A 26,531-nucleotide genomic window follows, 5' to 3' on the forward strand; every position below is an offset into this window, starting at 1 on the left:
GTAATCCAGGAAAATCCACGGGCCACAAACTGAAAGCCACTGCCCACACCGAGACCTTTAGATTAGTGCTTTGTTTCCTGGACAATTTTTAATTAGTTGGAGAAAGGATCCACTAATCCTTGGCTTCCAAATTGATTGAAAACACTAAAAACTTCAAGGACCAATTTCTACCTTCCTCTAGGCTATCATAAGCAAAGAATACGGCCTGTTGTCAGAAAGGCCCTTTCTGTGCGAGTTTGCATAAGTGGGTTCTATAGATATCTACAGGTTTTGTACAGAAAAAGTTACCTGAAGACAACAGGCCAGGGAAAGGAAAAGTACATACTGACAAGGTAGCGTGAGAAAGTTTTCCATGGGCTGATAAGCTCTAGAGACTAGTAACCCTGCTGGATCTGCAAGAACTGATAAACTCAGATCACCAAGATCACCAAAAGTCTGCTCAGTCTGTACAAGCTCACATACACTAGCATCAACAACAGGCTATGCAACTCATACATACATACATGTATTAAAATATATATCTATATATAGACATATCTATATACAGATATATATAAAAGAATATATATTTGCATGCAGATGAAAATTGCAGCATTATATATGCACCTGATGAAACAAAGGACTGACGGACTTTCCAGACACCTGCCTAGAAGCTACTGGCACATCAGTATGACCTTCAACTCCTGAGGATAGACTTGGTTTTGGTTTCCCACCTGAGTAGCTATGAGTGAATTTATGACTGTGTGAGTGAACTGTATGAATAAGTTGACTGTGTTGTGTGAATAGTTATCTGCTATTAATAGTAACAGCTTGATTTTGTTAATAACAACAGCTTAGTGAATAAAAAGTGCTCTAAGAAATATTAATTGAGAGCTGTGTCTCTCCCCAGCTCAATCCTTCTGTTAGGGAATAGAGAATTTATAACACTGTTTTGCACTAAGATCAACTTCCTAAAGAGTAGTTTGGTGGAGAAGGAGGGAAGTAATCAAGTAATAAGACAAAAGTACTTTTAAATTTGACAAATACCAAAGTGGAACAATCAATCTTTAGAAAAGCTAAGGACATAGCCAAGCAGCAAAAACTCAAGTTTTTCTTTTTTTTAAATTTCCATAAATTCAGTTCAATTTCAAGGTTATCAAAAGTGAACTCACAAATAGGAGACTTCTTAAAGCTGCATATTTTAAATTAAATATCTATATCACTAAGCTGCTGTGTGTTGAAGGTTTGAGAGAATGCCCTCCCATGGCACCTTCCATGGGCCACCAAAGGAGAGCTACATGGCACAGTAATTTCTATGTCGTCATAATATTTCTCCTGGGCTTTCTTCACCTTACTCAGCATCTTTGCCTTTTTCCATTTGCCCTCTACCACTTCACCACTCTCCTTTCCCTTCCCTTCCCCTTTACTGCCATTTCCTCTTTTTTCATAAATTCTCTAGTTTCTCTACTGTGCCCAATCTCAGCTCCTGCTTACATATGACAAGTGTTCAAAGAATCACTTGCAGATTATGTGAAGTCTAGAAGTTTGTGATCTTGTCCATGAAGTTACATTTCCCCCAGGTAAGTTAGACCTCCAATAGAAGAGACTTTATAACATGTTAAATTAGAAAGCGTCCAACTAAGAAAAGCAATGTCTTAGAACCGTAGAATAATCCATGTTGAAAAGAACTTCTGAAGGTCACCTAGTCCTATCTGCTCAAAGCAGGATCAGTTGTGAGATCAGACCAAGCTGCTCAAGGCTTTATCAAGCTGGTCTTGAAAACCCCTAAGGATGGAGACTGCACAGCCTAGCTGAGCAGCCTGTTCCAGTGCTTGACTCTCCTTATGGTGAAAAAGTTCTTCCCTATATCCAGTTGGAACCTCTCTTTTTTAAACGTTTGTCCATTGTTGCTTGTCCTCTTCCCATGCATCTGAGTAAAGAGCCTGACTTGTTCTTCTTGATAACCTCCTTATAGATACTGAAAGGCTGTATTAGGTTCCTCCTAAAGCCATCTCTTCACCAGGTTAAACAAACCCAGTTCCTTCAGCCTTTCCTCACAGGCAAGTGCTTCAGCTCCCTGGCCATCCTTGTGGTTCTCCACTGAACTCACTCCAGTTTATCAGCACCTTTCTTGGATTAGGGTGGGTCCAAAACTGGATGCAGTTTTCTAGATTTAGTCTAATGAGTGCTGAGTAATGGGGGATAATCACTTGATACACCAGCTATGCTTCTGCTAAAACAGCCCAGGGCGTTGTTAGCCTTCTTTGCTGCCAGGGCACACTGCTGGTGCACATTCAACTTGCTGTCTTACCAAGACCTCCAAGTCCTTTTCAGCAGAGTAGTTCCCTAGCCAGTCATCCCCCAACCTGTACCACTGCAAGGGGTTATTCCTTCCCAGACGCAGAACTTTGAACTTGTTCTTGCTGAATTTCTTAAGGTTCCTTTTGACTCATTCCTCCAGCCTGTCTAGGTGTCTCAAAATTGCAGCTCTGTCCTCTAATGTACTAATTAGTCCCCCCAGTTTGTTTTCATCTGCAAACCTGATGAGAGTGCACTCTATCCTCCTCCAAGTCATTGATAAAGATGTTAAGCAGGACTCTCTTTCAAGCAGATTCCAAGAAACAGAGCCAAAGGCCAGTCACAGCAGCAGGAACAAAAGGCAGACTTAAAGCAAAGCTGTCTGACAGAATGACATCTGGGTTTGTTTCTTTCAAAGAAACCCCACTTTTTACTGGCCTCCGAGGATGACCAAAGAGCTATGACCCAAAAAAACACACTTGAATCACCAATTTAAAAGATTGATCACAAAACTGGACCCAGTGCACAAGAGGAGAAGTCACAACCCTTTGAAGCCTCATAACAATCTTTCAGCGGGCTGTCTCCCAACTGCTTTTTATAGGCAAACCAATGCAACTGAGTACACAGCTATGAAAGTGTCAGAATTACAAACTATTAAAGGTTAATTTTGACTGTTACTGACATAAATAGTTAGGACCTTCTATCTACAGGGCTGAGAAGCTAATTCTAGTACAAAGGAAATACTACTTATATATTGATCTTCATTATCTTATTAAGAAAAACGCAATATTAAGGCTGTTCTGCTGAAAATTTAAAAAACTTCAGCTTTCTAGTTATATGAAATTAGTCTAGGATCCCAGATCTATAAAATTATTATTGTATTTTTGTCATGTCACATGTCTAATTAATTCCAGCAAACTAACCCTCTTAAATCCACAAAAAGGTAAGTGGAACATACAGTAACACAGTCAATTCTGCCTCCCAGTGTTCTGGGCTCTCTGTTTTGCCACTGGAAAGAAAAAAAATAAGGTGCATACACTGGTGATAGCAGAGAGACTTTCAGCTACTTCAGAGGTACCAATGAATTTTTGTCTCCATGCAAGAGCTCTGATACAAGAGAAAGTAGAAACATACCCAAAATTTAGGGGAGGTGGTGTAGCCGTTTTCCAGCCTTAGAGAAAAATGATCTGCTATTATCAGCAGATCAGTACTTCTTATAAGAAATATTTGCTAAGACTGCCAGGAACCCCAGAGCTATTGGAAAATTCAGAACTGCCCCATGAACCCTCAGGCCTATGTTCATTGTATTGATCAAGAACAACTCCACACATCTCAGTTTCTTAATGAAAAGAAGTAAACAGACCTTCTTAGAGTCCTTAAAAGAATATTAATTAATAAATGAAATCTGAATTGAGGAAAGAAATTTTATTCAGAATATTTTCAGTATCAGAGAGGTAGCACAGTTAAGAGTTCTAATGTCATTTGCTTTCATTTGTCATGACATTTACTGGTGCTTTAATAAAGAAGAAATAATACTGACACATTTGTTTGGAGATGCCTAAGAACTAGGCACCTTAGGCAATAGTTAAAGGGTGCTTTCCTTTAAAAGCCAAACCTCTATGGATACTAGAATATTCACCTGATAAGCTTGGTGTTAACTCTGTCACAAAACCAGTATTTTTTTTAAGGTATGCACAAATATTGGTAAACACAGAATATATGGACACAAGTCCATGATTTTACAGAGAATTGTATTCATGCACAGCATAAAGCAGTGATAACTGGCTCAAATTAAGTTAATAGCTTGTAACTTGTTGTAGAGATAAAGCTAAGCTTTACAAGTAGAAAGAAATTTTTTACTTTGTTTCCAGAGATATTTAAATAGAGACTACTTAAGAAAAAAAAAGGAAGAACCTATTTCCTACTGTTTTCTCCTCTCACCCCATATGCCATATTTTCTGGCTTCTGTACAAATCTCTCAGACTGCAACTAATACCCATCTCATCATTGTTTATGTATCTAAAAGGCTCAGGTTCTGCTACTTTAATATGCTTAAACTTTGAAGTGTGGAGACCTGTAAGTATGCAACATTCCTACTCATATGTAAGTCAATACAATAAGCATAAAATAAGTGCTTAAAGGAATAGACTTGTCACTAGGTAACACTTATTTTCTCTCCTTTAACAATGGCACATTGGGATCTTGAGTACTGCTTTTGATACATTGTTTTGTATGCAATATATCCATAAACCACTTAAATCATTAGGTCAGTTACAGTTTAAGTTCAATAATGCAAAAGTTCAGGATTTTTTTCCATAAATTGTGATTCATATCCAGTTTTGATTCCCTCTATGCATTACACACATGATTTTGGAAAACTCCATATGGATTTAAAAAATATCAAATTGCCTAAATACATTCACAGATGTTTTAAAATTAAAATGTACATTCTCACTATTTTTAAATAATCTGTAGAAATCTTAAACAAACTAGAATACTGGTTATTAAAATATTTGTGCATTTCAGCAATATAACATATTTCCCTATCAATTGCATTCTTTGTTGTTGCTTTATTCTAGTTTTCTGAAATTTTGTGCTTGTTTTTCCCTTTCAATATGAGCTCTCATCTGCTTATTCCTCCAACCCTTACATGCAACAGTATAAACATACAATCTCCTCTTCAACTTGTGCTTCACAGGAAATACGTAAATGGAGACAAGTAACAATCCAGATGCGAACATACCAAGATTGAGAACTGATGGGAGCTTTGCCACTGATTTCAACAGGATGAGAGCATTTGTCAGTTTGCAGTACTCACAAATCTGCATCCACATCATTAGTCCCCTTGAATAAAAATTTGCTCTATTGGTAGCTACAGGAAAACTAATAGAACTAGTTACGCAGTAAGAGACTCATTAGAAAAGTGAAGAAATGAAGACAATCTTCCTTTGGAAAGTTTGTTTTCGTTAAAGGTTTAATCTGATAATATGAGAGCCAAACTCAACGATTTGAGACTTAAGCACCTGTTACTCTCTCCATTAAAAAAATCCAGTTGCTCACAAATAACCAAAAAACAGTATTACTAAACAGTATTTTGCATACAACAAGAATTTTAAGGTGGTATAACTTACTTTCTTCTAAAAAATGTTAAGCTAAAAACTTAAGCTAACAACTTTACGAAATTAACAATACCTGTTATCCTGTACCTGTATCTACTCGCATGCAATCCACTTACGGTTGTAAACTCATGATCACAATTCATCATGCTAGCAGTATTTCCTACGCATGCATTATAGACAGTACGTACAGGAGAGAAGCTGCTGTCAGTAAAATCAGACCCTATACTAAGATCTTTACTGTGTGTCACATTTTTTCCAAGACAACATCCCAGTTCAAATGAATAATCACTTCTTACCAACAGAAGTCAATGAACTAGTTGGATTCCTAGTGGTACGGTTAGAATGTCGCCGATGAGGACTACGAGGCCTAGAGAAAAAGAATGGACAAAAAGTATGGGAGTATGCCACAAAAAAGAAAATGAAAGCAACACTCAACTCCTCTATACACATTTAATATGAAAAGAGAAAGCACTTGTCCTTGATCAAAAAGAAATGAACTTTCAAAAATCTGTTGGAATGTTTTTGGGAGAGTGTAATATAAAAACTAAAATAACTGCCACCTTTCACTCTTTATTTCCCAGAAAGGGAAGAGTTTAATAGTTCACTGTTGTCCTAAATTAAAAAGGAGGCTTTGGACTCTAAAGTAAGTGAGAGAGAAGTTTGCACTGCCTATTGTATAAAAAAAGCAAATTCCTTTTTTCATTAATATTTTATAATTTTTTAACTACTTAGGCAAGAATTCCCCTCCCCTATGATGTGAACTTTTCATGCATAAACTAGGTATCTTTCATTAAAATATGATCCAGTTAAAACTAATTCCCATTTTCTGGGGACTGGATTTAGCCAATATAAACATTTGTTTTGGTGCAATTGCTCTCATCTTCAAACAACTGAGAAAACAAGAAAATAGCAAATTGCAGAAGTTGCTCTCAAATGTAAGAAGTTTTGACTTTTGCTGAAAACTTCATATACTGCAAGCTTCCAGTTTCTGACTAGAACTACAATTTTTCAGTTCATTATCATGACTTAAAATTCATGTAAATATGGTACATTACAAAAAATAGTCTTTAGTCTACCTAAAATGTTAGTGCTTCCTAGACTACGTTTTATGATTGAAAAAATTTCTTAGCCTACTGCATTGACACTCATTTTTTTAACAGAGATCGCTGTCAATAGCAACATGGGAACTTTCTAGATTCAAAATCAGGTGAAAGTCTCAAATTGCTGCTGAAAATTAAATGCTGATCTAGCAAATAATGCTGCTTCTAAAGGACTGTGTTATAATTTTGACTTTTAAACACTCCTGAAGTGTAGAGAAGTACATTTCAAAATACAATGAAAATTATAGTATGGATTTTGATTAATACTTTCTGGTTAGTCTTTCCCATGTTTTAAGCCTAATGGCAGGTCTATGAATTAGAAATCCTAGATGAAAAAATACGCTTTATCAGAAGACTGAAAATAACCTAATTCAACTGAAAATGCAAGCATTCAAATTCAAGCAACTACTACTTCCATTCCAGTTTTCTTTCACATATGCTTAATCTTAAGGTGGTATTCTTGCCTTGTCTGCCTGAATGGACCCAAACTTCTGCTTGGAAAGTGACTGTACTATACTATTTAAGGGTTACATACTTTGTTCTTCCAACTCTCTAGCTTAGAAACATTACCTACTTAAATTTTCACTGATAACTAGTTTGTTTGACAAGATCCTGGAATGCTGTCCTATCCAAGTTTCCAAGCACTACAGAAGTATATTTTGCAACTTCACTGAAACAGTAACACTAAACAAATTTAAAATAAATTAAATCCAATCTCTAGAACTTGTTCAGCAGTCAGAGCAGATACAGGGAGGAAGGAAAAGAGGAGGTCAGCAAAAGCAGCCTAAACTTCTCTCTCTCTTTTTTTTTTTTGTAGAAAAAAGCCCAGGAATTCAATTTCCAATGCTTTCAACTCAGCACTTCTTTTAAAGTGAGCAGATCTGAATTGGCTTTAGAAGAAAATTTTAAAGATGCTGGCTAATAATATAATGATGTTCTAATACCTGAGAACATTGTCCTATGAAACCAAAAAAAAAAAATTAGCCAGCAATACTGGATTACCTACAATTTTTGTAGGTAAAGAAACCATACTCAATAACAATAGCTTCACCAGTAGCAGCTTAAGTTATTAAGACAGTATGTGTTTTAAGTCAACACCAATACGTACAAGACCAAAAGGTAGTTTTACTCTGAAAGTTATAATATAATATACTAAACTTGTCAAAAGAAGTTAAGAAGCATTTTCAGCAGTTCATAAGACTATAAAATACAAAGCATAAAAAAAAATACTTGCAAAAGCCATTAGTAAAACTTGCAATGTATTTTTAATACATTTATAATACATTAATACAATAATTTTTCTCCTTTGGAAATTCACTTGCCTCACAAATAAGCCTTACTATACAAATTGTCATATGCTGCAAGTGCATCTTTCCGCAAAAAACACACTTCCTTTCTTAATTAAAAAACACTTTAGTAATTTAAGCATCATGCAAATAGATTGTTTGTAAGAACAAAAGAGTTTGCTGCTGCACTATCCTTGCAATAGACAAAACCATTACAACAGACTGCAAAAACTACTGCTACAATAGATATATTTTTCAGCATGATGCTGAAAATATTGTAATAAGAATAAGATAGTAATAGAGCTAGTTCTTTAGTTCAAGAAGGGAATGCGATACACAATCTTTGCACATATTATATGCCCATTTGTGAGAGTCAACACTGATGGGTGAGTATACCTTGAGGAATCTCTCTCTCTAGTATTAAAAAAAAAAAAAAGTACTATTTATCTTACAGGCATTAATTAACTCTAAACCAGCCAAAGTTCTTACTGTTTCAGTGGAAATATTTACAAGATTAAAGTCAGCACTATTAGTATACAGGTAATTAGTAGACCAAACAACGAAACATTGGGATACTGGGTACTAAACTGAAAAAATTTGCATTGGGGTTGTACTCCAGGAAGACAATTGCATTTTTGTTTTGCCTTGTTTGTTTGTTTGTTTTTTCAGTTGCTTATAGACTAGGTCCAGGTAAAGGATAAAATCTGGAAAGAAGGAGAGTATGCATTGCCTAATGTGCGCCATACAAGGACTCAGTTGTCCTTGCAGTGACATAAAACTGTATCATGCACCATTATATACCTACAAAAGGATTTGACCAAGCAATTTTTTCCTCACCAGGCCTCACCAGACCTGATTTGCTAACAGAAGAATGGATTTCAAAAATTATACCTTTTGATCCAAATTAGGCAAAAATTTAATTTATATTTTTGTTTTAGTTTCAAATTCAAATTATGCTATTCTGAAAGTTTAGAAAACTTAATGTAAATTTAAAGAATACTGAGTTAGGATGGCAGGATTAGAGCTATATACAAAACTATTCTTTTAATATGAATTATACTCCTATCACCCCACTTTCCTGCATACAAAAATCATCATCAAATTGCAAACACAGTATGATCTAGTTACAAATAGAGCAATATTTTAATATGATGTATATTTCAAAGCAGATTCTTCAAAACACAGCTCCTGGAATTACTGTACAATCTATGCATAGATTGGTAATGTATGATGTAGTACCTGTTAACCAGATTTTTATCAATTTCTACATCTGGCGTAACAGCATTCTCTGGAAGAACAATAGAAGGTCTACTGCGTGTTGTCACTTCAACAGTAGTGTCCTGAATGATTTACGACAAATATAAAAATGTAGTTAAACAGCAATTCAAAACACTGAATATTTATGCTCTGTGTGGAAAATAACATGTATTTCTCAATTTAGCTAAAAGAAAAAATGATTGAACTCAATGAGAATAAGCTTTTCTATGATAAAACAAATATGAATCAGAAGCCTATACTTAAACTGTTAAAAAGAAATGATGGATACCTGGACTATCCATTTTCTTTACAAAGGTTTAATGCATGCAGGCTAAATTCAAAAAGCATGCAACTTCCAGGCAAAATTTAGAAAGGTACCCACCGAAATGGATTTTTCACATAGTAGCCCATTCTTCTACTGAAATACACGTATAATACTTACTGAACTAATAAGAGCTGAATGCATGCAAGAACAAAAAAGAACCATGTATAAAAGAGGGCTGAATTAGGCACACAAACCTCTAAATAGCACTGGTGTGTAATGAATGCTTGAATAAGTGCACGGTTAAATGTATATGCACTATACAAAGATGCAGAAAATAATTATATGGTTAGTTTCCTACTTTTTTACATTAATCGGAAAAACCTAGCTGCAATATTTAAATAAAATGCAACATAATTTTTAAATGACAAAAAGAACTGTCACTGAATATCAATTCATGCTTATTCTCTCTTCTTAAAAAAAAAAAAAAATTTGAGAACTTAATTCCACACCTTGGTGCGGACTCCATCATGGTAATGCCAATCAGCTGAAGAGCAGTAATCTGCTTCCTGTGAGATATCCTAAATGAAGATACATCAAGCTGGAATAAAGACCTGTGGATTTCTCATACGTAGTCAAAAAATGTTGACTTTTACCCCTTTTTACTATATTCAGATCCATAAATAGCCACCCCTTGAACCATTGAAAGGTTACATAAGCACCCTGATATTTACAGTAAGTCAAGAAGTGGAAGAAAGTGATTCTCATAAAATTATGGGGGGGGCACCTTTTAAAAGTGGCAATTTTATTTTTCTTAAGAAGAAAAACATGAGATAAATAGAACACATCATAGCAGTGTTGGTATTTATATCTGGAAGGAAAACTTCCCAGAAGCAGCAGGGGACTCCCATCAATCACAGCTTGTAAAATTTACAGAATAATTTGCAAGTCCTCACATCCCAGTTGCTTCTTCTGGGCACTGGTATGTACAATGAGAGTTTTGAGTTAAAATTTTCATTCAAACTACTTCCCAAAGTTCCATAAGAAGTTTTTACTTCAGTTGGCATTGGTTTAGATAAAGTTTGATTCTCAATACTTCTCAATTTTCTAAAAGAGCAGGTTTGCTATCCATGGCACAAATCCACATATGTTCAACTGCTATAAACATCATTTTGCTTTTCTTGAAATAGTATTTGCTTCTGATCGCACTTACAGCTTTTAAGCAATAAGAAGAAATTTTACCCATGAGAAGTTTGCCACAAGTATAATAAATTTAGAATAAAAATTTAGTTAATTTAGTACTATTTAATATGAGATACAGGTCATAAAAGCTCTTATAAATGCACTGATTTAGGCATTTAAGGAATGAAGCATATAATTGTTCAAAGTTTAATAGGTCAATGCTTTAGAGTAGAGAAATTTCACAATAAAAGTTTAAATTCTTTCAAACAAAAGTTATCAATAAATAATTTTGTTTCACTCATCTAATATGACGTGGGGAAATTAGTGTAATCATAGGGCTTGTTACACAAACAACTGATCAAGAGTTTAAACTGAAATGAAGTTATATAGATATATAGAAAGACATTATCAGTCACATAGCCATTAGCCATCAGGTACAACACAACTTTGCAACATTTCTCCAAGTGCCAGAGTTTATTTTTAATTCAGAGAATTCTGAGTATGCAATAAAATTAAAGTATATAGCATAATCCTTCTTCCTCTTAAATGCAAATAAAATATATTTTGGCTAGGACATCTGATTTAGGATTCTTGATTCTGTTTAAATAGAAATTTGTACTAAAATAAATAAATGCACTCCAAGCAGCTCCACAATTGTACCCTCATGATTCTCCCAAGACATTCCTGGGTAAGTTCACATTGCTAATCATAGGAGAGGAGAATACGAAACACATGTAGAAAATAATATGAAGATTTTAAATTTAAGAAAAATATCCCTGTAATATTTGGAAAAAAAATGTTAAAATGTAGAAACTTTATTATGGGATACAAGTACACAGTTAATACGGTATTATAACAGTTTCAAAGCAATATTTAGTAGTGTTCTTGACAATGACAGTGAGCATCAAAGCATTTTTCTGGCCTAACAATCAATGACAAAAATTCAGGTGACTGTCATGCTTATAGGGCCAAGTAGCTGAGTGCACATGCACGTTGCTTATACTAATCTCATGATTGCCAAAGAGTAAAAGCTTTTGAATGACATAAGAACATCAGACTAAAAGTCATTCAACTCCATTTTTAGGACTTAAAAAAACTCTTAAAAAAAAAAAAAAAAGACTGTATTACAGATTAGTTTAGATCAGATATATTACAGTAATCTTGGTCAGCAGCTATAGTTCCGCTTTTACGGGGCTGAAAACTCATGCTTCTCTATTGTCCAAATCCCCTGTGGTACATTTGTATATATGAGAAGAGGAGACAGAGCATGAAGTTCTTTGCAAGGCCAGCTGGCATGAAACAAGAGAAATCTTTATACTCTACAAAGCATTCAGACAAATACACGCAGATATTGGAACAGAAGCTCTAACTGGAAGCTTATGCTTTCTCCCAGTTGTATATCTGCAAGAGGATGAGACAGTAGTAATACTTTAACAAGCAGTATGTTTCCTAACTAGGTCTGAACTCAGAGAACATACGGTATGTGAGGCATACAGGTTCCCCTGCCCCGCTATTTCACTGCGTTCTCTTGATGCATCTTGCCTAACCTGTATCACCAAGTTTTAACAGAAAAAATGGCATTAACAGATTATGTCAAAAGCAAGATTAACTTCATCCTTTGTGTGCTCCAGAGGTATGTCTCAACTATAGGCAAACATCTAGTAGGACAGTCAAAGAATGTTTGTTAGAGTAGTTTCCATGTTTATATGTATAAAACCTAAATCTAGAAAATACTACAACGGACATAAAACACAGTTTGGAACTGTAAATATGTCTGTATACTTACAAGGCAGAAAGGAAGTATATGGTCATTTATACGGATTTTAAAATATACAGAAGTTTATAGGGCAGCACACATACAAAGCCATAGTAAAAGAATATTACTAAACTTGAAAAACTAAACACTAAAATATCAGTAAACAGTACAAGATTTGCCTATAGAATGTGATTTTGCCCTCTTTAAATACAGTCACAATGAAATCTTTAAAGACATGATCACCTACATCTTTGGCAAAGAATCAGGTTTGTGTATAGAATAAGGTTTGTAGAAATGTCTTATTTATAGATTTGAAAGGCATGAAGTAAATGAGGCAGGGCAATCACAGTTAAGGAAACATTCATTCTAGCATTTCCTAAGCTTTCAATGCTTCATCTTTACCAATAATCGACAGTACCTTTTGAAGAGAATTTCTAAACAAAACAAAATGATTCTTCAAAAATTGTTAAAAGATTACCATTCTGTTATATCAGATTTACTTTCACAAAGATATCCTTAAGATTTACAGATGTCTACCAGTCTACTGAAAGCACTGTCGTCCTCTAAATCGGTCATTATAACAGACGAAAAATTGTTAACCACTTTCACAGACACTTGTTTGATAATGACAACTCTCAGATCCTTGGCTTTCCTCTGGAGCCAGTAATGAGACTATGCTCCATGCCCAGACTTTTCTGCTCTTTCCCCTCACCTCCCAACAACTCCTCCCCACCCAACTCACAACCTCGATGCCACTGGCTTCCCTCCCTCCAACCTGACCCTGTCTCTAACCCCAAAATAACCTTATAGTCCAGCCTCTTTCTTCTCAATTTATACCTTGTTTTTCAGTGTTACATTTCCACCAATCATGTATCCTTGTAAAGATGCTTTGACCAGCTGATTCTCATTCTCACCATCATTTCTGGATTCCTTGTTCAATGTATTTGTAACCTTTTTCATATCCTCCCATGTACCCTGTCTTCTCTGTCTCCCCCTTCCTAACTTCCAACACCCTCCCATTGCCTATCCATATTCTGCCCTCTCCATACTAGCTTCCAGACAAATCTGCTCATTTAGCTATCCCCAACAGCTGTCTCATCTCCTAAGACCACTGTCTGTCCCCTCCCAGTCTGCTCCCTGTTTTTTTATCCAAGTTATTCTCCCTTAAAAATTTAGAGAAAAATCAACTCCAGCTCTATAGCTCAGGTTGGGAATTTATTCAGATGCTCTGCAAAGATGATCATGTGCAATCTAGTCTTGTGAAGGCATGGACATGCTCAGTTTTCTCTGTGAAGATAGCATATGCAATTTGGTCTGTAATGGGAGATCCAAGAGGCTCAAGGATGCTCCCAGAGGATGGGATTTGCAGATTTTATCCATTAAGCTCTAGCAAGTCCTCACTAAGCACATAGAGAATGTGTTTTTAGAAGTCTTAGCACCCAGGCAAATTTGGATGAATTTGAACAGTAATGGAAAAAATGCACCTCTGCTAATAAGGCTACCGTACCAGGAGAGTCAGATGATAAAGCTTGCTATACGCCACCTGAGTTCTTTAAAGTGTTGAACAAAAAGTCCTCTGCCACCTGGCCTCATTGGAAATTAGTAAAAAATTCTGACTGAACTTCAGATCAAATTTGGCCCAAAACAGACACTTGCATGAAAGGCCTCAGAAAAATTTGTGTGTCTAGGAACAGTCTTTTGAGAGATGAGGTTTAGATAAGCTTAATTTTAAATGTTTAAGAGAAGTGCTGGGCTGAGAATTTAGCAAGAAAGATAATGAAATGCAGTTGTAACTGTATTTAGTTGTAACTGAAAGAAGAACAAGCAAAATAAATATGGGACATTTCCTTAAAAACAGAATAGGTAACACAGTGATTTGATAAAAGTAAAATACAAATTGGAATAAGAAATAGTCAAAAAAGAAATGCAGAAACTTAAATGATGGAATAAGCAGCGTAAGAGAAGAATTACGAGTGCCTGAGTCAGACTTCTCCTCAATGTCAAAAGAGCAAAAGAGCTAGTAAAATAGTGTTCAGGACACAGAGAGAGGAGGAAGCTGGAAATAGAAAAGGGATTTTGATTCAAAAAGAGGGGATGATGGTAGCTCACAACCAATTCTAAAAATGTAAGATAGCTAATGGGACACTATAAGTCTTCTAACATAAGTGGTAAGGATCTAATTTCCTTGGCTGCAGGTACTCATCACAACTATAGAAATTGTTTCTTAATACTAAAAACCTAAAATAAATTATTAAGGATATCAGCAAAAGCTGATAATTCCACTGCAGTAAAATAAAACCTCATAAATAAAAATATGGAAATGATTAAAGGTGACATCTGATTTATGCTGGGAGAAATCATTTTATATGAAACATTTCTAAAGTGTTCAGTAGTTACTGGAAATGTAACAGGACAGCATACAAACTGAGTTCAACTACATACTCTTAATTCACATGACATTCCAAACAAGGGGTTAAAGTGCTTTGAATTAGGCTGACTGCTCTCACACCAACGTCAATAGGAATTTTACATTCACTTCCCTCCAGAACACAGAATTAACTAATATTTTGGTGAACATTGTTTAGAGTTAGCCGGAATGCTCAACAAAAGCTGCTGCAAGAAAAACTGAAATGGGAAACCAGATTTTCTTTCTCAAAATGAATAAAAGAAACACAGTCCTGGTTTTCCATCATGTAAGAGATACTTAAAGTGAACAGTTCATTCTGTTTCTCCCGAAAGTGTTTTGGGGATGTGTGTGCATTTGTTTGCATGCAAGGGAAAGGTGGGGGACCATCTCCTGAAACAGGATGAGGAACTTGTTAGACGGACAGCACTGCAGATGAGATTCCAAACTTGGAAAGTTTTGTTTAGTGGCAGAAAAGAATATGTCCTGGAAACAAGTATCCAGTTGTTAGCTCCTTCTGAAGCCTTCTCCTGGCTTGCAACTCCTCATTTCACAATGTTAAGTGAGGAGAGCTCTTAATTAAAGCCTTTTGCTCTTTATTTTGAGCCCTAATTAAAATTGACTTTATAGAAGTTTTCATTACTAGAGCAGTACAGAACTACTTCATTTACCAATTTCAGCTATTACCTAATCATGCTGTAGAATTCAGCCTGCACCAAGACCCAGGAGTGGTAACAGGTATGTCCAAGATCAAATTTGCAGAGTGCTGGCTAGTTGCAACCCTTATCTTAAGTACTTAGGCAGGCTCTTGAGTAGTGTGTTGGTTAAAATCCTTCCACTGTTATTTTGTGCCTAAAAATAATATTTATCTTAAAAAAATAAATAAATAAATAAAAATTTTGCACAGTTAACTCATTCATGAACTATCACATTGTTGTGGTTTATTTCAGACCTACCTCTAAAAGGCCTGTATAATGTGTTGGTTTTTATTTTTTTTATTTTTATTTTTTTAATAATAGGTAGTTGGAATGTTGCATTTCTCCCATTCAACAAGTACGCCCAGGCTTAGGTTCTGCTAGCTTTTCACATTTTTGTCTCTTCTGGTATGCTTTGCCCAGCAAATCTTTTGTACTCTCAAACACATTTTTCACATGTGTGTGTAAAAATAATTGTCTTGACCCAATATATGTTCTCAACTAATAGTCTGGTAAACTTGCATCCATCTGGGGTGTTTATCTTCAGCCAGGAAACTAACACTCAGCACAGTGTGCAATTTAATGGAACACATGATAAATCAATGTTGGGTTCGCTGCTGACAATATTTTCCTACAATGTTAAAGTAGCGGATGTTTTCACCCAGAGTGTAGAATACAGTGTCCTCAAGTCCAGTGACAGCGATACATTTCTAACGGAGGATGTGCCAGATTATAAATCCTCTCCTTCTTTATGCCAGGTTGCACAAAACAGGATGATCTAGATGACCTGTGATTTTGTAATCATAGTAAGGTCTTTGGTTCAGCTAAGCAAACAATACATTTTAAAAAATTATTAAAACATAAAATTACTTTTTTTTAAATCAGCATTATAAATTATTCAAAAGGAAGAACTATCATCACTTATTCGATTTTATAATTTATCTGCAAATACTTATAAACATGCATATGCAACATGTTAAACTAGTGTAGCAAAGCGACAAATGTGTCTGGAGAGCACCCATCTGCACTCTTTATAGTTCTATTATATGTGCAGTTACTACCGGGGCAAATAAAGTACTGAGAAAGACTGAAAAACAAGATGATTTCCATCTTTACACACACATAAATTAGATAGCATCTTTTATATCTGTGAAGGCAACACTAGATATTTTAAGACTACAGTGAAGTACAAGACTAAGTTCTTTTCCCATAGGTTAAAGTTTTTGGAATAACATCACAAAGGACATTTTTGGACATCTTTAAAATAAATGGTTCAGAACATAAGCCTCCAGAACACACTGATAAACAGTTGCTTCAAAAACTTCAGTTCTCATTCCTTACTCTAAAAAAAATTTGAAGAATTCTAAGAATATCAACAAAAGATCATTCATACCTTCACCAGTTAATCAAAACAGAACAATACATAGCAATGGCCAGTACTATTCACAAACTGCTAAATATACACAAACAGGTTTCAGCCTCAGGTTTGCAGCATAAGTATCAATAAAATACATATTTTTAAGATTGCTTACTTTGGCTGGAGTAGAATTGGTATGTTGTGCCTCTTTTGGTTGTGCCTCGTCTGCAGGTAGTGTTGGCATGGTGGACAGCGTGAAACACGTTGTACTGCAATGTGGACTGACACGACCATGCACTGCTGAGAAAGTCTGTTTCAAGTTAGCCTGAAGGGATAAGTGCTGAGAGGCCTTGTGATCCACACACTGTGTTAGATGCCAAAAATACAAAATCAAGTCCATTTAATAATCTATGTTCTAACATTGAGATCACTTTATAACAACAAACAGTACTAAGTTTTAAAATTAAAAAAAAAAAAGCGTCTTGAGTTTTATTAACTAAAGCTTTGAAGATCAAGTATAACTTAGTAAGTGCATTTTAAAAGGACAGGCTTCCTTGCTTGCTATTCCCACCCCTTCCCTCCATTTTACAGGGTCTTTTTAGTTACTATGACTGTTTCAGCTGTGCTTAAACTACCTTCTCTAAAATCCTCTAAAAGGAAAGAGCATCCTGGATATCCATAATATGCCTTTTAGCAACTAACACAGCCCTAATGCTACAGACTATGATCTCAGATCTCAAAGGAGGAAAAAACTCTAGGAGCAAAACTGGCAGCTCAGATGGTGGCACTCTTCCTTTGAGCCAGAACAAGGCCTAGGTGAATTGTGCAAAGACTTTACAAACAGGTTCTTGGTGCATGTCCCCATAAGACAACACTGTACAGGACACTTTCAAAGCAAAATAGCAGTAATGACTGAATAGCAAAAATTCACTGCCAATTAGCAGAGGTAATTCTTGTTATTTGCATCAACTTTAGCTATTGCCTTCACAAAAATATTATAAGCATTAAAGCCTATAAGGCAGTTTGAAGATGAAAGATACTAAGTATTCTTCTTTATAGTTACAGCACATGTATTAAAAGACTTACTGTGACACCTACTGGACAGTTAAGGAACAGTGCTTAGAAAAAATTGGTTGTGCCTACAGAAAACTAATAATGTGGTTATCAGAGACAATTTGCTACACAGTTCCTGGTTGTACTAGCAAGATATATAATTATATTCACTTTACAGTTCATTGGCAACTGGTTCACAGTATGGAGATTTAGTCACTCACTAACATAGTAACAACTTCAATAGTGGGCCAAGGAGACAAATATATCCAACAAGCACATGTTCAAAATCCAAAACATGTTATCTTCTCCCAAATCTGAATTACTAATCTCATCTTTACTGTTTTCTTATTTGGGAAATCAAGATGGATGGGGCAAAAATGCGGTGATCAGGAAATGATTTAAAGTTCAAGGCCTTTGACAGAGTTGTAAGATTGATCTTCTGAAGTTCTACCTTCCATTTCAGGAAAGGGCAGGGAAATTTATTCAGGAACATGTTTGTTTATCCAGGCTGACAATTAAAATTGTCATAACACTCAGGTTGATTTAAAAAATAAAAATAAAAAAAGAAAGAAAAAGTCACCAGGAATACTGAAGCCTCCTGAGTAGTGACAGGTTCCTTGCCTCAGCTTTCACAGAACTTATAAAACCTACAGGGATCTGCAAAATTTTGGGCTACAGTAGCAGCTAAGACCAATGCTTTTATTAGATCTATTTCACATTATACTGGAAACTGTATTTTGTCTTTTGTTAGAAGAGTCATAAATAAGGCCTCCTCATATGAAAATTAATGCAGAATTAACAGAGTGTAAAAATGACATCTCTGTGCAAGTGTTAGTGTGTTTAAAAATAATAATTCTGCTGAAGTTCTTTAATAAGGACAATAGAAAAGGTACAAAAGAAATGATCTGATTATGAAGACCAAGATAAGGATCTTTCACTTTTCCCACAGTGAATGTAACTTCAGGGTATGCTAATCATTGTAGGTAGATCCCACGTTTCAAGTTTTTGCACACATATTGAACATATTAAAGGTGAAATTTTAGCTCTACTGACTTAAGTGGAAGCTCACATTTGTATCATGATTTTACCCATCTCTGACTTCAAATAAAAGTAGAGAAAGTATTCCATAAATAAAAACAAGATTTTAAAATGTTTATTAGGGCAAAATATTTTTTAAATCCCTAATATGAGCAAAATAGACATTTATGGGTACATATATTTTAGTGAACCCACAGAGATCAGGCAAATAATGGTAATATTAAACCTCTATGTGTTTCAACAGTAAAGTATTTTTGTATCAAACAGCAGTTACCAACTATTAAAATCACATGAAGATGAGACACAGCCAAGGTAACTCAGAAAGTGACAAGGATTTGCTTTTCATCTCTGTAACAAATTTCTGGCATCCAAAGCAATTTCTGACTTTGCAAGAACATAATAAATTCAACCAAAAACAAAGCAAAAGAGAAGATATAAATTTGGATGTCTATGTAACCCATTAGTGATTGCTTTATGAAGTTACACTGGTTCTGATAGGCTCAACTCAACAGAACACTGGCCCTGAAAAATCAGGAATGTTTCAAGCCATGTTCAAAGTGTATTTGTTGAGTCCTATGTGGTGCTGTACAGGCTATTGTATCTAAGTACTTGATTCCCTGCCTTAGTTGAGTGCCTAATACATTCTAAACTTAAAGTAATGCAAGTCATATTGAAACAAGAAAAAGCCATTAAGCACATCAAGGTTCAGTTCACTTTTCAGATTGAAAAAACAAAACAAAAATTTTAAAAGAAAAACCAAAAAAAACTCCCAAAAAACAGGCTTATCTAAGAATAGAAAGGGATAAATCCTGAGCCGTGTTGTCTTAGAGATGTGGCACAGAAAGTACAGCCAAGAGAGAATGGAGGGTAGAAAGATGAACTTATGCCACCTTAGCAATACCCAGATTTGGAGAGGACTGAGTTCAGCCAGTCTCTGACACAATTAGGACCTTACTCCAACTTCCTTACAGAGCCATCTTACAAACAGGAAACACTTCCAAAAATCTGTGGTGCTGATCAGAAGGAAAATTTCTTCTTTTGACCTTCCTTTTGTTCCCAATACCTCTCCCCACAAACCCAGTGTTCAGGGCTCTACTGGAGCAGCAAAATGATTGTTCATGTTCTGAAACAAATGCACTGTTTGCATATCCTTGACTATACTGCTGCAGTCTGCTGGGGCATCAAAACAAGGGCTACTGCTTATTAGTATTTTAACAAAATATATAAGCAAATAGTTTAATTCATGACTATATGAATTAGGATTCCTGAATGACTATATTTCAATATAAAAACTTATTTTTAACCTGTGTAGGGTTCTTGAAGAAAGAGTCACTAAAGGATCTGACCTACTGATCTTGCACTGCCTACACAGCAAAAACATCACAGCTAGTAAATGCAAATGGATATAGCCAATGGAGAATTCACACTGTGCGATAAGGAGTTCTGTCATTTTCTGCATCAATTACTGCTTTGTGATACAAGTAGGAAAGGGGAAGGTTTAGAAAGGAGGAACAACAAGATACTACTGAAGCAATACTCTTGCACCATTGCTAGTGACCTCACGGCTGATTGACCGGGCAATGAAAATAGCCCTAGTAAGTGTCAGCGAGAGTCAAAACATACAGAAAAGGAGGGCATCATCAGAAAATTTTAACAAGAACTAGAAAAGTTTTCTTCCTGCATCTATGAGATACAGATAAAGAAAGAAATGTCTCTGAAAAATTCATTTCCCTGGAATATTCATTTTTTCCCCTTCAGTAGAGCATTAGGAAGGAGCAATACAGCCTTGAAACCTGTTCCACACTTCTATCTGCAAAAACAGCTTATAAGCTTATTGAACCCTGAGCCAAAGTGTAAAGAACATGATTATCCTGGTTATAGCCTGGTTCTCCTGCCAGCTGAGCAGCCTTTGAAATCTTGCCTCAATTAACTTTGTCAGTTTTACCTCCTTTCCATAAGCATAACCATGTTTCAGCCAAAGAAGAAAATGATAGGTTAACAATACATGTAATAGAGTGAGATACCAGCTGAAACAACTGGAATTATTGTCCCTGAAGATATTGAAAGGATAGATAAGAAAATATATCTTCACTTTAGAAACAGCCAAGGTGCATGAGAACATCTTAGTGCCCTAGTTACTACAGCAAGTGGAAGATTCTCTCTTCACTTGTGTTAGGCATTGATCAAACTCTGTCTGACCTACTTCTATCCTATAGAAGTCTGTCATGACATTACTGTGATATTTTATCAGAGTATATGATCCCCAAAACAATTCCACTCTTTTCAAAATTGCAAGATCTTCAAAATTACCGTTTAAAATTAAATATTTGCAGAGATTCCTAACTCAACTATCACAAGAGGAATGAATGTGGGTGAAGAACTAGAACCTTAGTCTGCAAGAGCCTTTTGCACCTACAAAATGAGTTAGAACCCCCCCCCACCTTATCCTATTCACCAGATTCTACTTATTCCCACACTAAAATGAGACGATGTAAAGAAAGAATGAAAAAAAGAGAGCATATAGTGCTTTTTAATGCTTTGGTCTGTTATTGTAAACTTACTGCTTAAAATAGTTAGGAAAAAAAAAGAAAAGATCTCCTGAGCTCAAATTTGTAGTCAGATATAGATCAGTGAATGCAGAGAACTTTCTTCTACCACTGTGTAGGCTTAGAGTACAATCTCCAGGAAATGGTGATCTAGGAGCTCTATTCCATAAAAGGGAAAAGTATTCAGAGGCCCTTGGCTTTCAGGCTGTTCTCTCTGCAACTCATTTTACCATAGCACAGAAAGCTAAGTATAATCAGTTAACTTACCCTCTCTGAGTCACAGCCGAGCACTGTATTAGCAAAGGCTTAGAATAAAGGTGCCTTACTCCATCTCCACTGCTAGTTTGACAGCTGACCTCAAATGCTCTGTCAAATCATATCAAAAAAAAAAAGAGAGAGAGAGAGCGCGCGAGCAAGCGCACACAGAAATAAACAGTTAAGAAGGCATTTCAGTAAAATTTCTTGACCTCATACTGCCTCCAGCGAAGTCAAGCAACTCTCATTTGTCAGCAATGGAAGTTGCATACTCATTATGAACACAGCTGAAATGAAGAATTTTGAGCTGCTTTTTGTGATTCTTTCTTTGTTGTCCTGCAAAGTGGGTGTAAAATGTTAGAAAAGAAGCTTTTTACCCTCCCTTTGTATAGATGTAAAAGCATATGAAGTTCACAGAGCATTTTCAATTAGATTTTGTAATTCTGCGTTACTTAAGAAACACTGTTATTTCATTCAAACAAAATGTGAGCAAAACAAGGTCTTTTTCCTATGTTTTGTACCATATAATAAGCTTTTCAAACACAAAGCATTGTTATAATATTTAAAATGCATAAACATAATTTGCTGGCATACTTTGGGTATCTCAAAAATTTTTAAAACCCATAAAACCAGATTCAGAATGTCTTAGAGGACCTTTAAGATCCTGCACTGGGACTTCAAAAAATTTGTATAATAAAAACATCCACTGGAAAAGAAAAAAATGCAGTTAAAGTTGACTCATTTACATTCTTGCCCTACATAACAAAAGATACTACATGGAAACTGTGAGACACTTTATTGTCTGCAACATAGATAAAATAACTACAGCTGCTTTTTACTGCATCTAATTTTTACAATAAGAAGTTGGTTTCTCATATTAAATTAATGCTTAAGTTCACAAGATATTAAGAAACTGCTTCAATCATAGTTTACCAAAACACATGGTTGTAGTCTCAGGACTAATACAAAACACGCTGTGTGATAACGTTAATGATCCAAGTTCTGCCCACATTAACATCCATACAACTATACAAGGTAGAGTCTGGAAGACAGATTAAGTGGTGTTCCTATTTACAAGATACAGAAAAATACTACTGGGGCATGCAAAGTGAGTGTAATTAGTATATGAATGCAAAGTGTCTCAGCTTTTATCCTGAGAAGTATTGTGATTACCTCCAGAGCAATTTAAATGATATTTCTAGACAATCAGAACCCTTCAAAAGTTGCAATCTCAGAGACAAGAGATAAATTTGAATAATTTTGCCACAATAATATTTTAAACATAAAACATTCTAATATTTGACATTTTAGCTCAATTTAATCCATTTATCTTTTTTGGCCTTGTCTTATACCCTAAAAAAATTGGGAAATACAAATATAAAAAGTACAGAAGAACACAAAGAAGGAAACTAACAAAAACGCAAGAAGAATACAGCAAACGTCCCCATCTTCTAACAAACTTGTATCTCAAACTTAATGGGTATAGTCTTTCTCAAGACCACAAGCTACACACATGGGACTTACTTTACGAAGTTGCACGACAGGAAAGAATCTGCCTTTCTACTTCCTGTTTTCCTCATTGCTCAGGAACACATAAAACTTAATATGGTTAAACAAGAGAAAGGAAAAGTTATGACAAGCAGAAAGTGGTGGACAATGCTGGAATAACTACTTATAAAATAAATACAACATTGAGCAAGTCAAATATAAGCTTCACAAAATGTTCCCCTGATATATGTCCAGCCTGATCTGATTTGGAGCAATCAGGAGAATACCTCTACTGATGTCTAATTATGGTATAAGTCTCTGCTGAGACAAAAAAAATAAAGGGGGGGAGGGAAGGGGGAGGTTGATGCTATGTCCATTACCAACAAGACCAACTCCAACAACAAGGCACTTGGTCATGTATCTAAAATCTTATATGAGAGTTTAAAGAAATCTAATAACTAATTCCCACAGAGTTTCACGGATAATGTTTTCTGGCAGTTGTTATACATGACTCCAGTAGGATTCATTTTGATCTCAGCTTTAGACTTTTTTCTTATCCATTAAAAAAAAGAAAAATCAATTGGACACTGATTTCACACACAGTCAACAACTATTTTAACATAGCTAAATGAAAGTTTAAAGACTGCAATTGTATCTGCAAACAATGTTTTTGCAATGAAAGAGTATCAGTCAGCTTTATCTTGTTTTAGCAATATTTATATAATTTCTGTTTTGTTAGTGATCAGTGTTTAGGTTTAACTATCTTGCAGTAAAGCAATCTGAGGAGGGGCTTGCAATCTTTTTTTATTTTTTACAAGAATTTTAGGTTGAAACTTATGCTGAAGACAATCAGCAAGCAAACAAAAGATATAAAGTTTTAAAAATACTGAGGGCCAGCACTTCACTTGCATCTTAGACCAATAAACCCAGGCAGAAAAAAGGTGGGATTTTCTTTTAAGGAAAGTGTCCCTTAAACAGCCTTAAAGTTTCTGGACTTCGCTTCTTTTGGGCAATTAGGAGTTAATATTGCATGAATCAAACTTTTATGAATGACTTAGTTCTGGGAGCAAAGTCCTTGTTTTCTGTTTGTTTTTATTTAGCACTAAAAAGAATTTAAAGGAAATTAGGCCGCAAGTAGTGTTACCTCCCTTTGAAAGCAAATGGATGCAGGAATTGTGTACGAGTTCACAAAAATTACATTCTGCTTCATTGATAGGTTCTATTCATTCTGAGTTTTTCTTTGAACTAATCAGTTTAAGACAAAACTCCAGCAATATAATTTTATCAGGTTAAGTATGTACCTAAGATCCTAGACTCAGTCCTCGTATGGAAAGAAGAGCCAGAGAGAGCTATGGGACAGAAAATGTCTGCGAGGTTCTTAGAGCAGAGACTTCTCCCTAATCTTGCCATCGCAAGAAGCAGACATTCTCCATTCCCCACGCTGGGGACAACAGGGGCATGAGACCCAAAAGGACAGTGGTACTTCCTCAGTGACTCAGATCCTAAAGCCTTTTTCCATCTGTTTCCCCTCACTCAATGGTTTGGGTCCAGCAGAAACTAGAGTTACAGGAATTTAACTGGCAGCTGTTTCCAGGGTCACTTTTAAGATTTTATCTCCAAAGTACGGAACTTTAAAATGAATACAACCGAGGACTCTGTGGCACAAGAGAAAACACCACATGCATCTCCCTCCTTTCCTTTCTTCCCTGTCCACACAGCCCGTTTTGTTTTATTACTGCTCTCCAACTACCCCTGCATGTTTCATAGCTCAACAGCAAGACAGCTTCTTCACAAAGTGGAAGAAATGGAAGTGAATGTGAAGCCACATGATCACTCTTTCAAACATAACAGTCAAAGCCACCTACATATTTCTTAGGGCTTACTAAAGGTTAATGCTCAAATTTTTATTCAACATTGAACTAGGTAGAGATTTAAGATTTGAAACATGGGAGATCCTTTACCTCACAGGAAATTGTCTCTGCAAGCCACATAACAAACCTTTGCCACACATGAATAACTTACTGCACGAGCATACCCAGTGTCAGATTAGGCTGTGAAATACTCTTAACTGCCTAACAAATCTTACAGTCCAGAAGCTTTTAGATATGCCTCCTGCATTTTAATTGCAACTAATCCCTCCTAACCATATTTCCTGTTATCATTTTCAACAATTCTTTCCCTTGTTTTGGGTAAAAAGCACTCTACCATTTGTAGATATCTATGTTTCCATGAGCTCTGTTAACTGGCAAACATTAATTTTACCTCATCCTACTTGTTCCTGACCTCCTTTTTTTCTCTTCCACCCTCAGCAGGCTTTCAGCTAGAATGCCAAGAAGCAGCCAACAGGCAGCAGAGCTCAGCCAGACGGCCACCACACAATCAATCGGGAAGAACTTTGGCATACTTTAAAAATACGTATTTGTTGAACAAGATGGCACATGTGATATTAAGGAAAAATTAGGCAGGTCTCAAGGCAGAGTTAATAAGTGTTTCTTAACTTGTAGATTATTTTTGATAGCCTTGAAGGAAATGCAGTTTAAAGGGAGAATATGAATAAGGAGTGGGTGGATATCTGGCATGTAGAATAAGGATTTCTAAGCATAAGGAACAGCATAGAAGAAAGTGTGAAGATAAGAGTGGGAGAACAGTACATTAAGTGTCATTTAGAAGGGTATTTCAGAAGGAATCCAGAGGTAGGAAATATCCAGACAAAAGCCTATTCTCTTACAATAAAAAGATAATGACCTTAAAATAGTAGAAAATCCAAAAAAGCTGAAAATGAAACATGACTAAAAGATGTTGCTCTCTTACTCCTCCTAAGTAACTTATTATGTGTAAGAAATGCTAATTTGTTTAGGATGCTGCATTGATCTTTGTTTGGTGGTCCCAAAAGAACTCTGCAGGACCTGTGCATTGACAGAGCACCCAACATAAACTACTAATGATGATATTATTAATGATAATACCTGTAGAAAATGTTATAACCAAGCATACTTTTGCCTGAGCATCATGTACTCGGTAACAGAGTCATTTGGGTTTCTTTCTTCTAGTCCTCACAGATTTAGAGAAACCTGGATAAGTTTCTACTGTCTGGACTGCATTTATTATACATCACATTCTAGTTACACATTTATTTTTGTCTATGATGTAGGTTGAGTTGGGAACTTGAGCTGAGATATTCTCAAATTGCCATTTGACTATATTCTTAGATAAGATAAAAAGAGAACAAATTTGCAAGGTGTGTGTGGGGGCAGTGAGAAGGGAAAACGAGGGAAGAATTAAATTTTATGTCCTCTGTTGCCAATTCATTCTTTTTTCACATAAATCTTTTGAGGTTATGTTACATGAAGTAATATTTTCAAATGCAATTTTTACATATAAACATTCTATAAACTCATCTGTTTTCCAAGGCTGGTTAAAATTTTTGGAAAAAGTTACTACCAAAGGCCTAACTTA

At 35.5% G+C, this 26,531-nt stretch overlaps 1 protein-coding gene across 8 annotated transcripts in view; it reads right to left on the reverse strand.

The window, feature by feature from the left end:
- IRAG1 (inositol 1,4,5-triphosphate receptor associated 1) overlaps nucleotides 1-26,531 on the reverse strand; it is an 85,058-nt gene that overhangs the window by 34,810 nt on the left and 23,717 nt on the right. For 6 of the 8 annotated variants that reach the window (XR_010884077.1, XM_067296126.1, XM_013957913.2 and 3 more), the window contains exons 4-7: nucleotides 16,871-17,059; nucleotides 9,814-9,882; nucleotides 9,022-9,122; nucleotides 5,693-5,763 (exon numbers count right to left, since the gene is read on the reverse strand). Coding sequence is in view for 7 of the 8 variants with exons in the window: in XM_067296126.1 (XP_067152227.1) it covers nucleotides 5,693-5,763; nucleotides 9,022-9,122; nucleotides 9,814-9,882; nucleotides 16,871-16,939 (310 nt within the window). In the remaining variant the exon portion in view is untranslated. Of the gene's footprint in view, nucleotides 1-5,692; nucleotides 5,764-9,021; nucleotides 9,123-9,813; nucleotides 9,883-16,870; nucleotides 17,060-21,599; nucleotides 21,637-26,531 lie in introns of those variants that run through there. The other 2 variants (XM_013957914.2, XM_067296129.1) reach the window with 2 other exon arrangements.

This window comes from Apteryx mantelli, chromosome 4 (assembly GCF_036417845.1).
Source record: "Apteryx mantelli isolate bAptMan1 chromosome 4, bAptMan1.hap1, whole genome shotgun sequence".
NCBI classification, from domain to species: Eukaryota; Metazoa; Chordata; class Aves; order Apterygiformes; family Apterygidae; genus Apteryx; species Apteryx mantelli.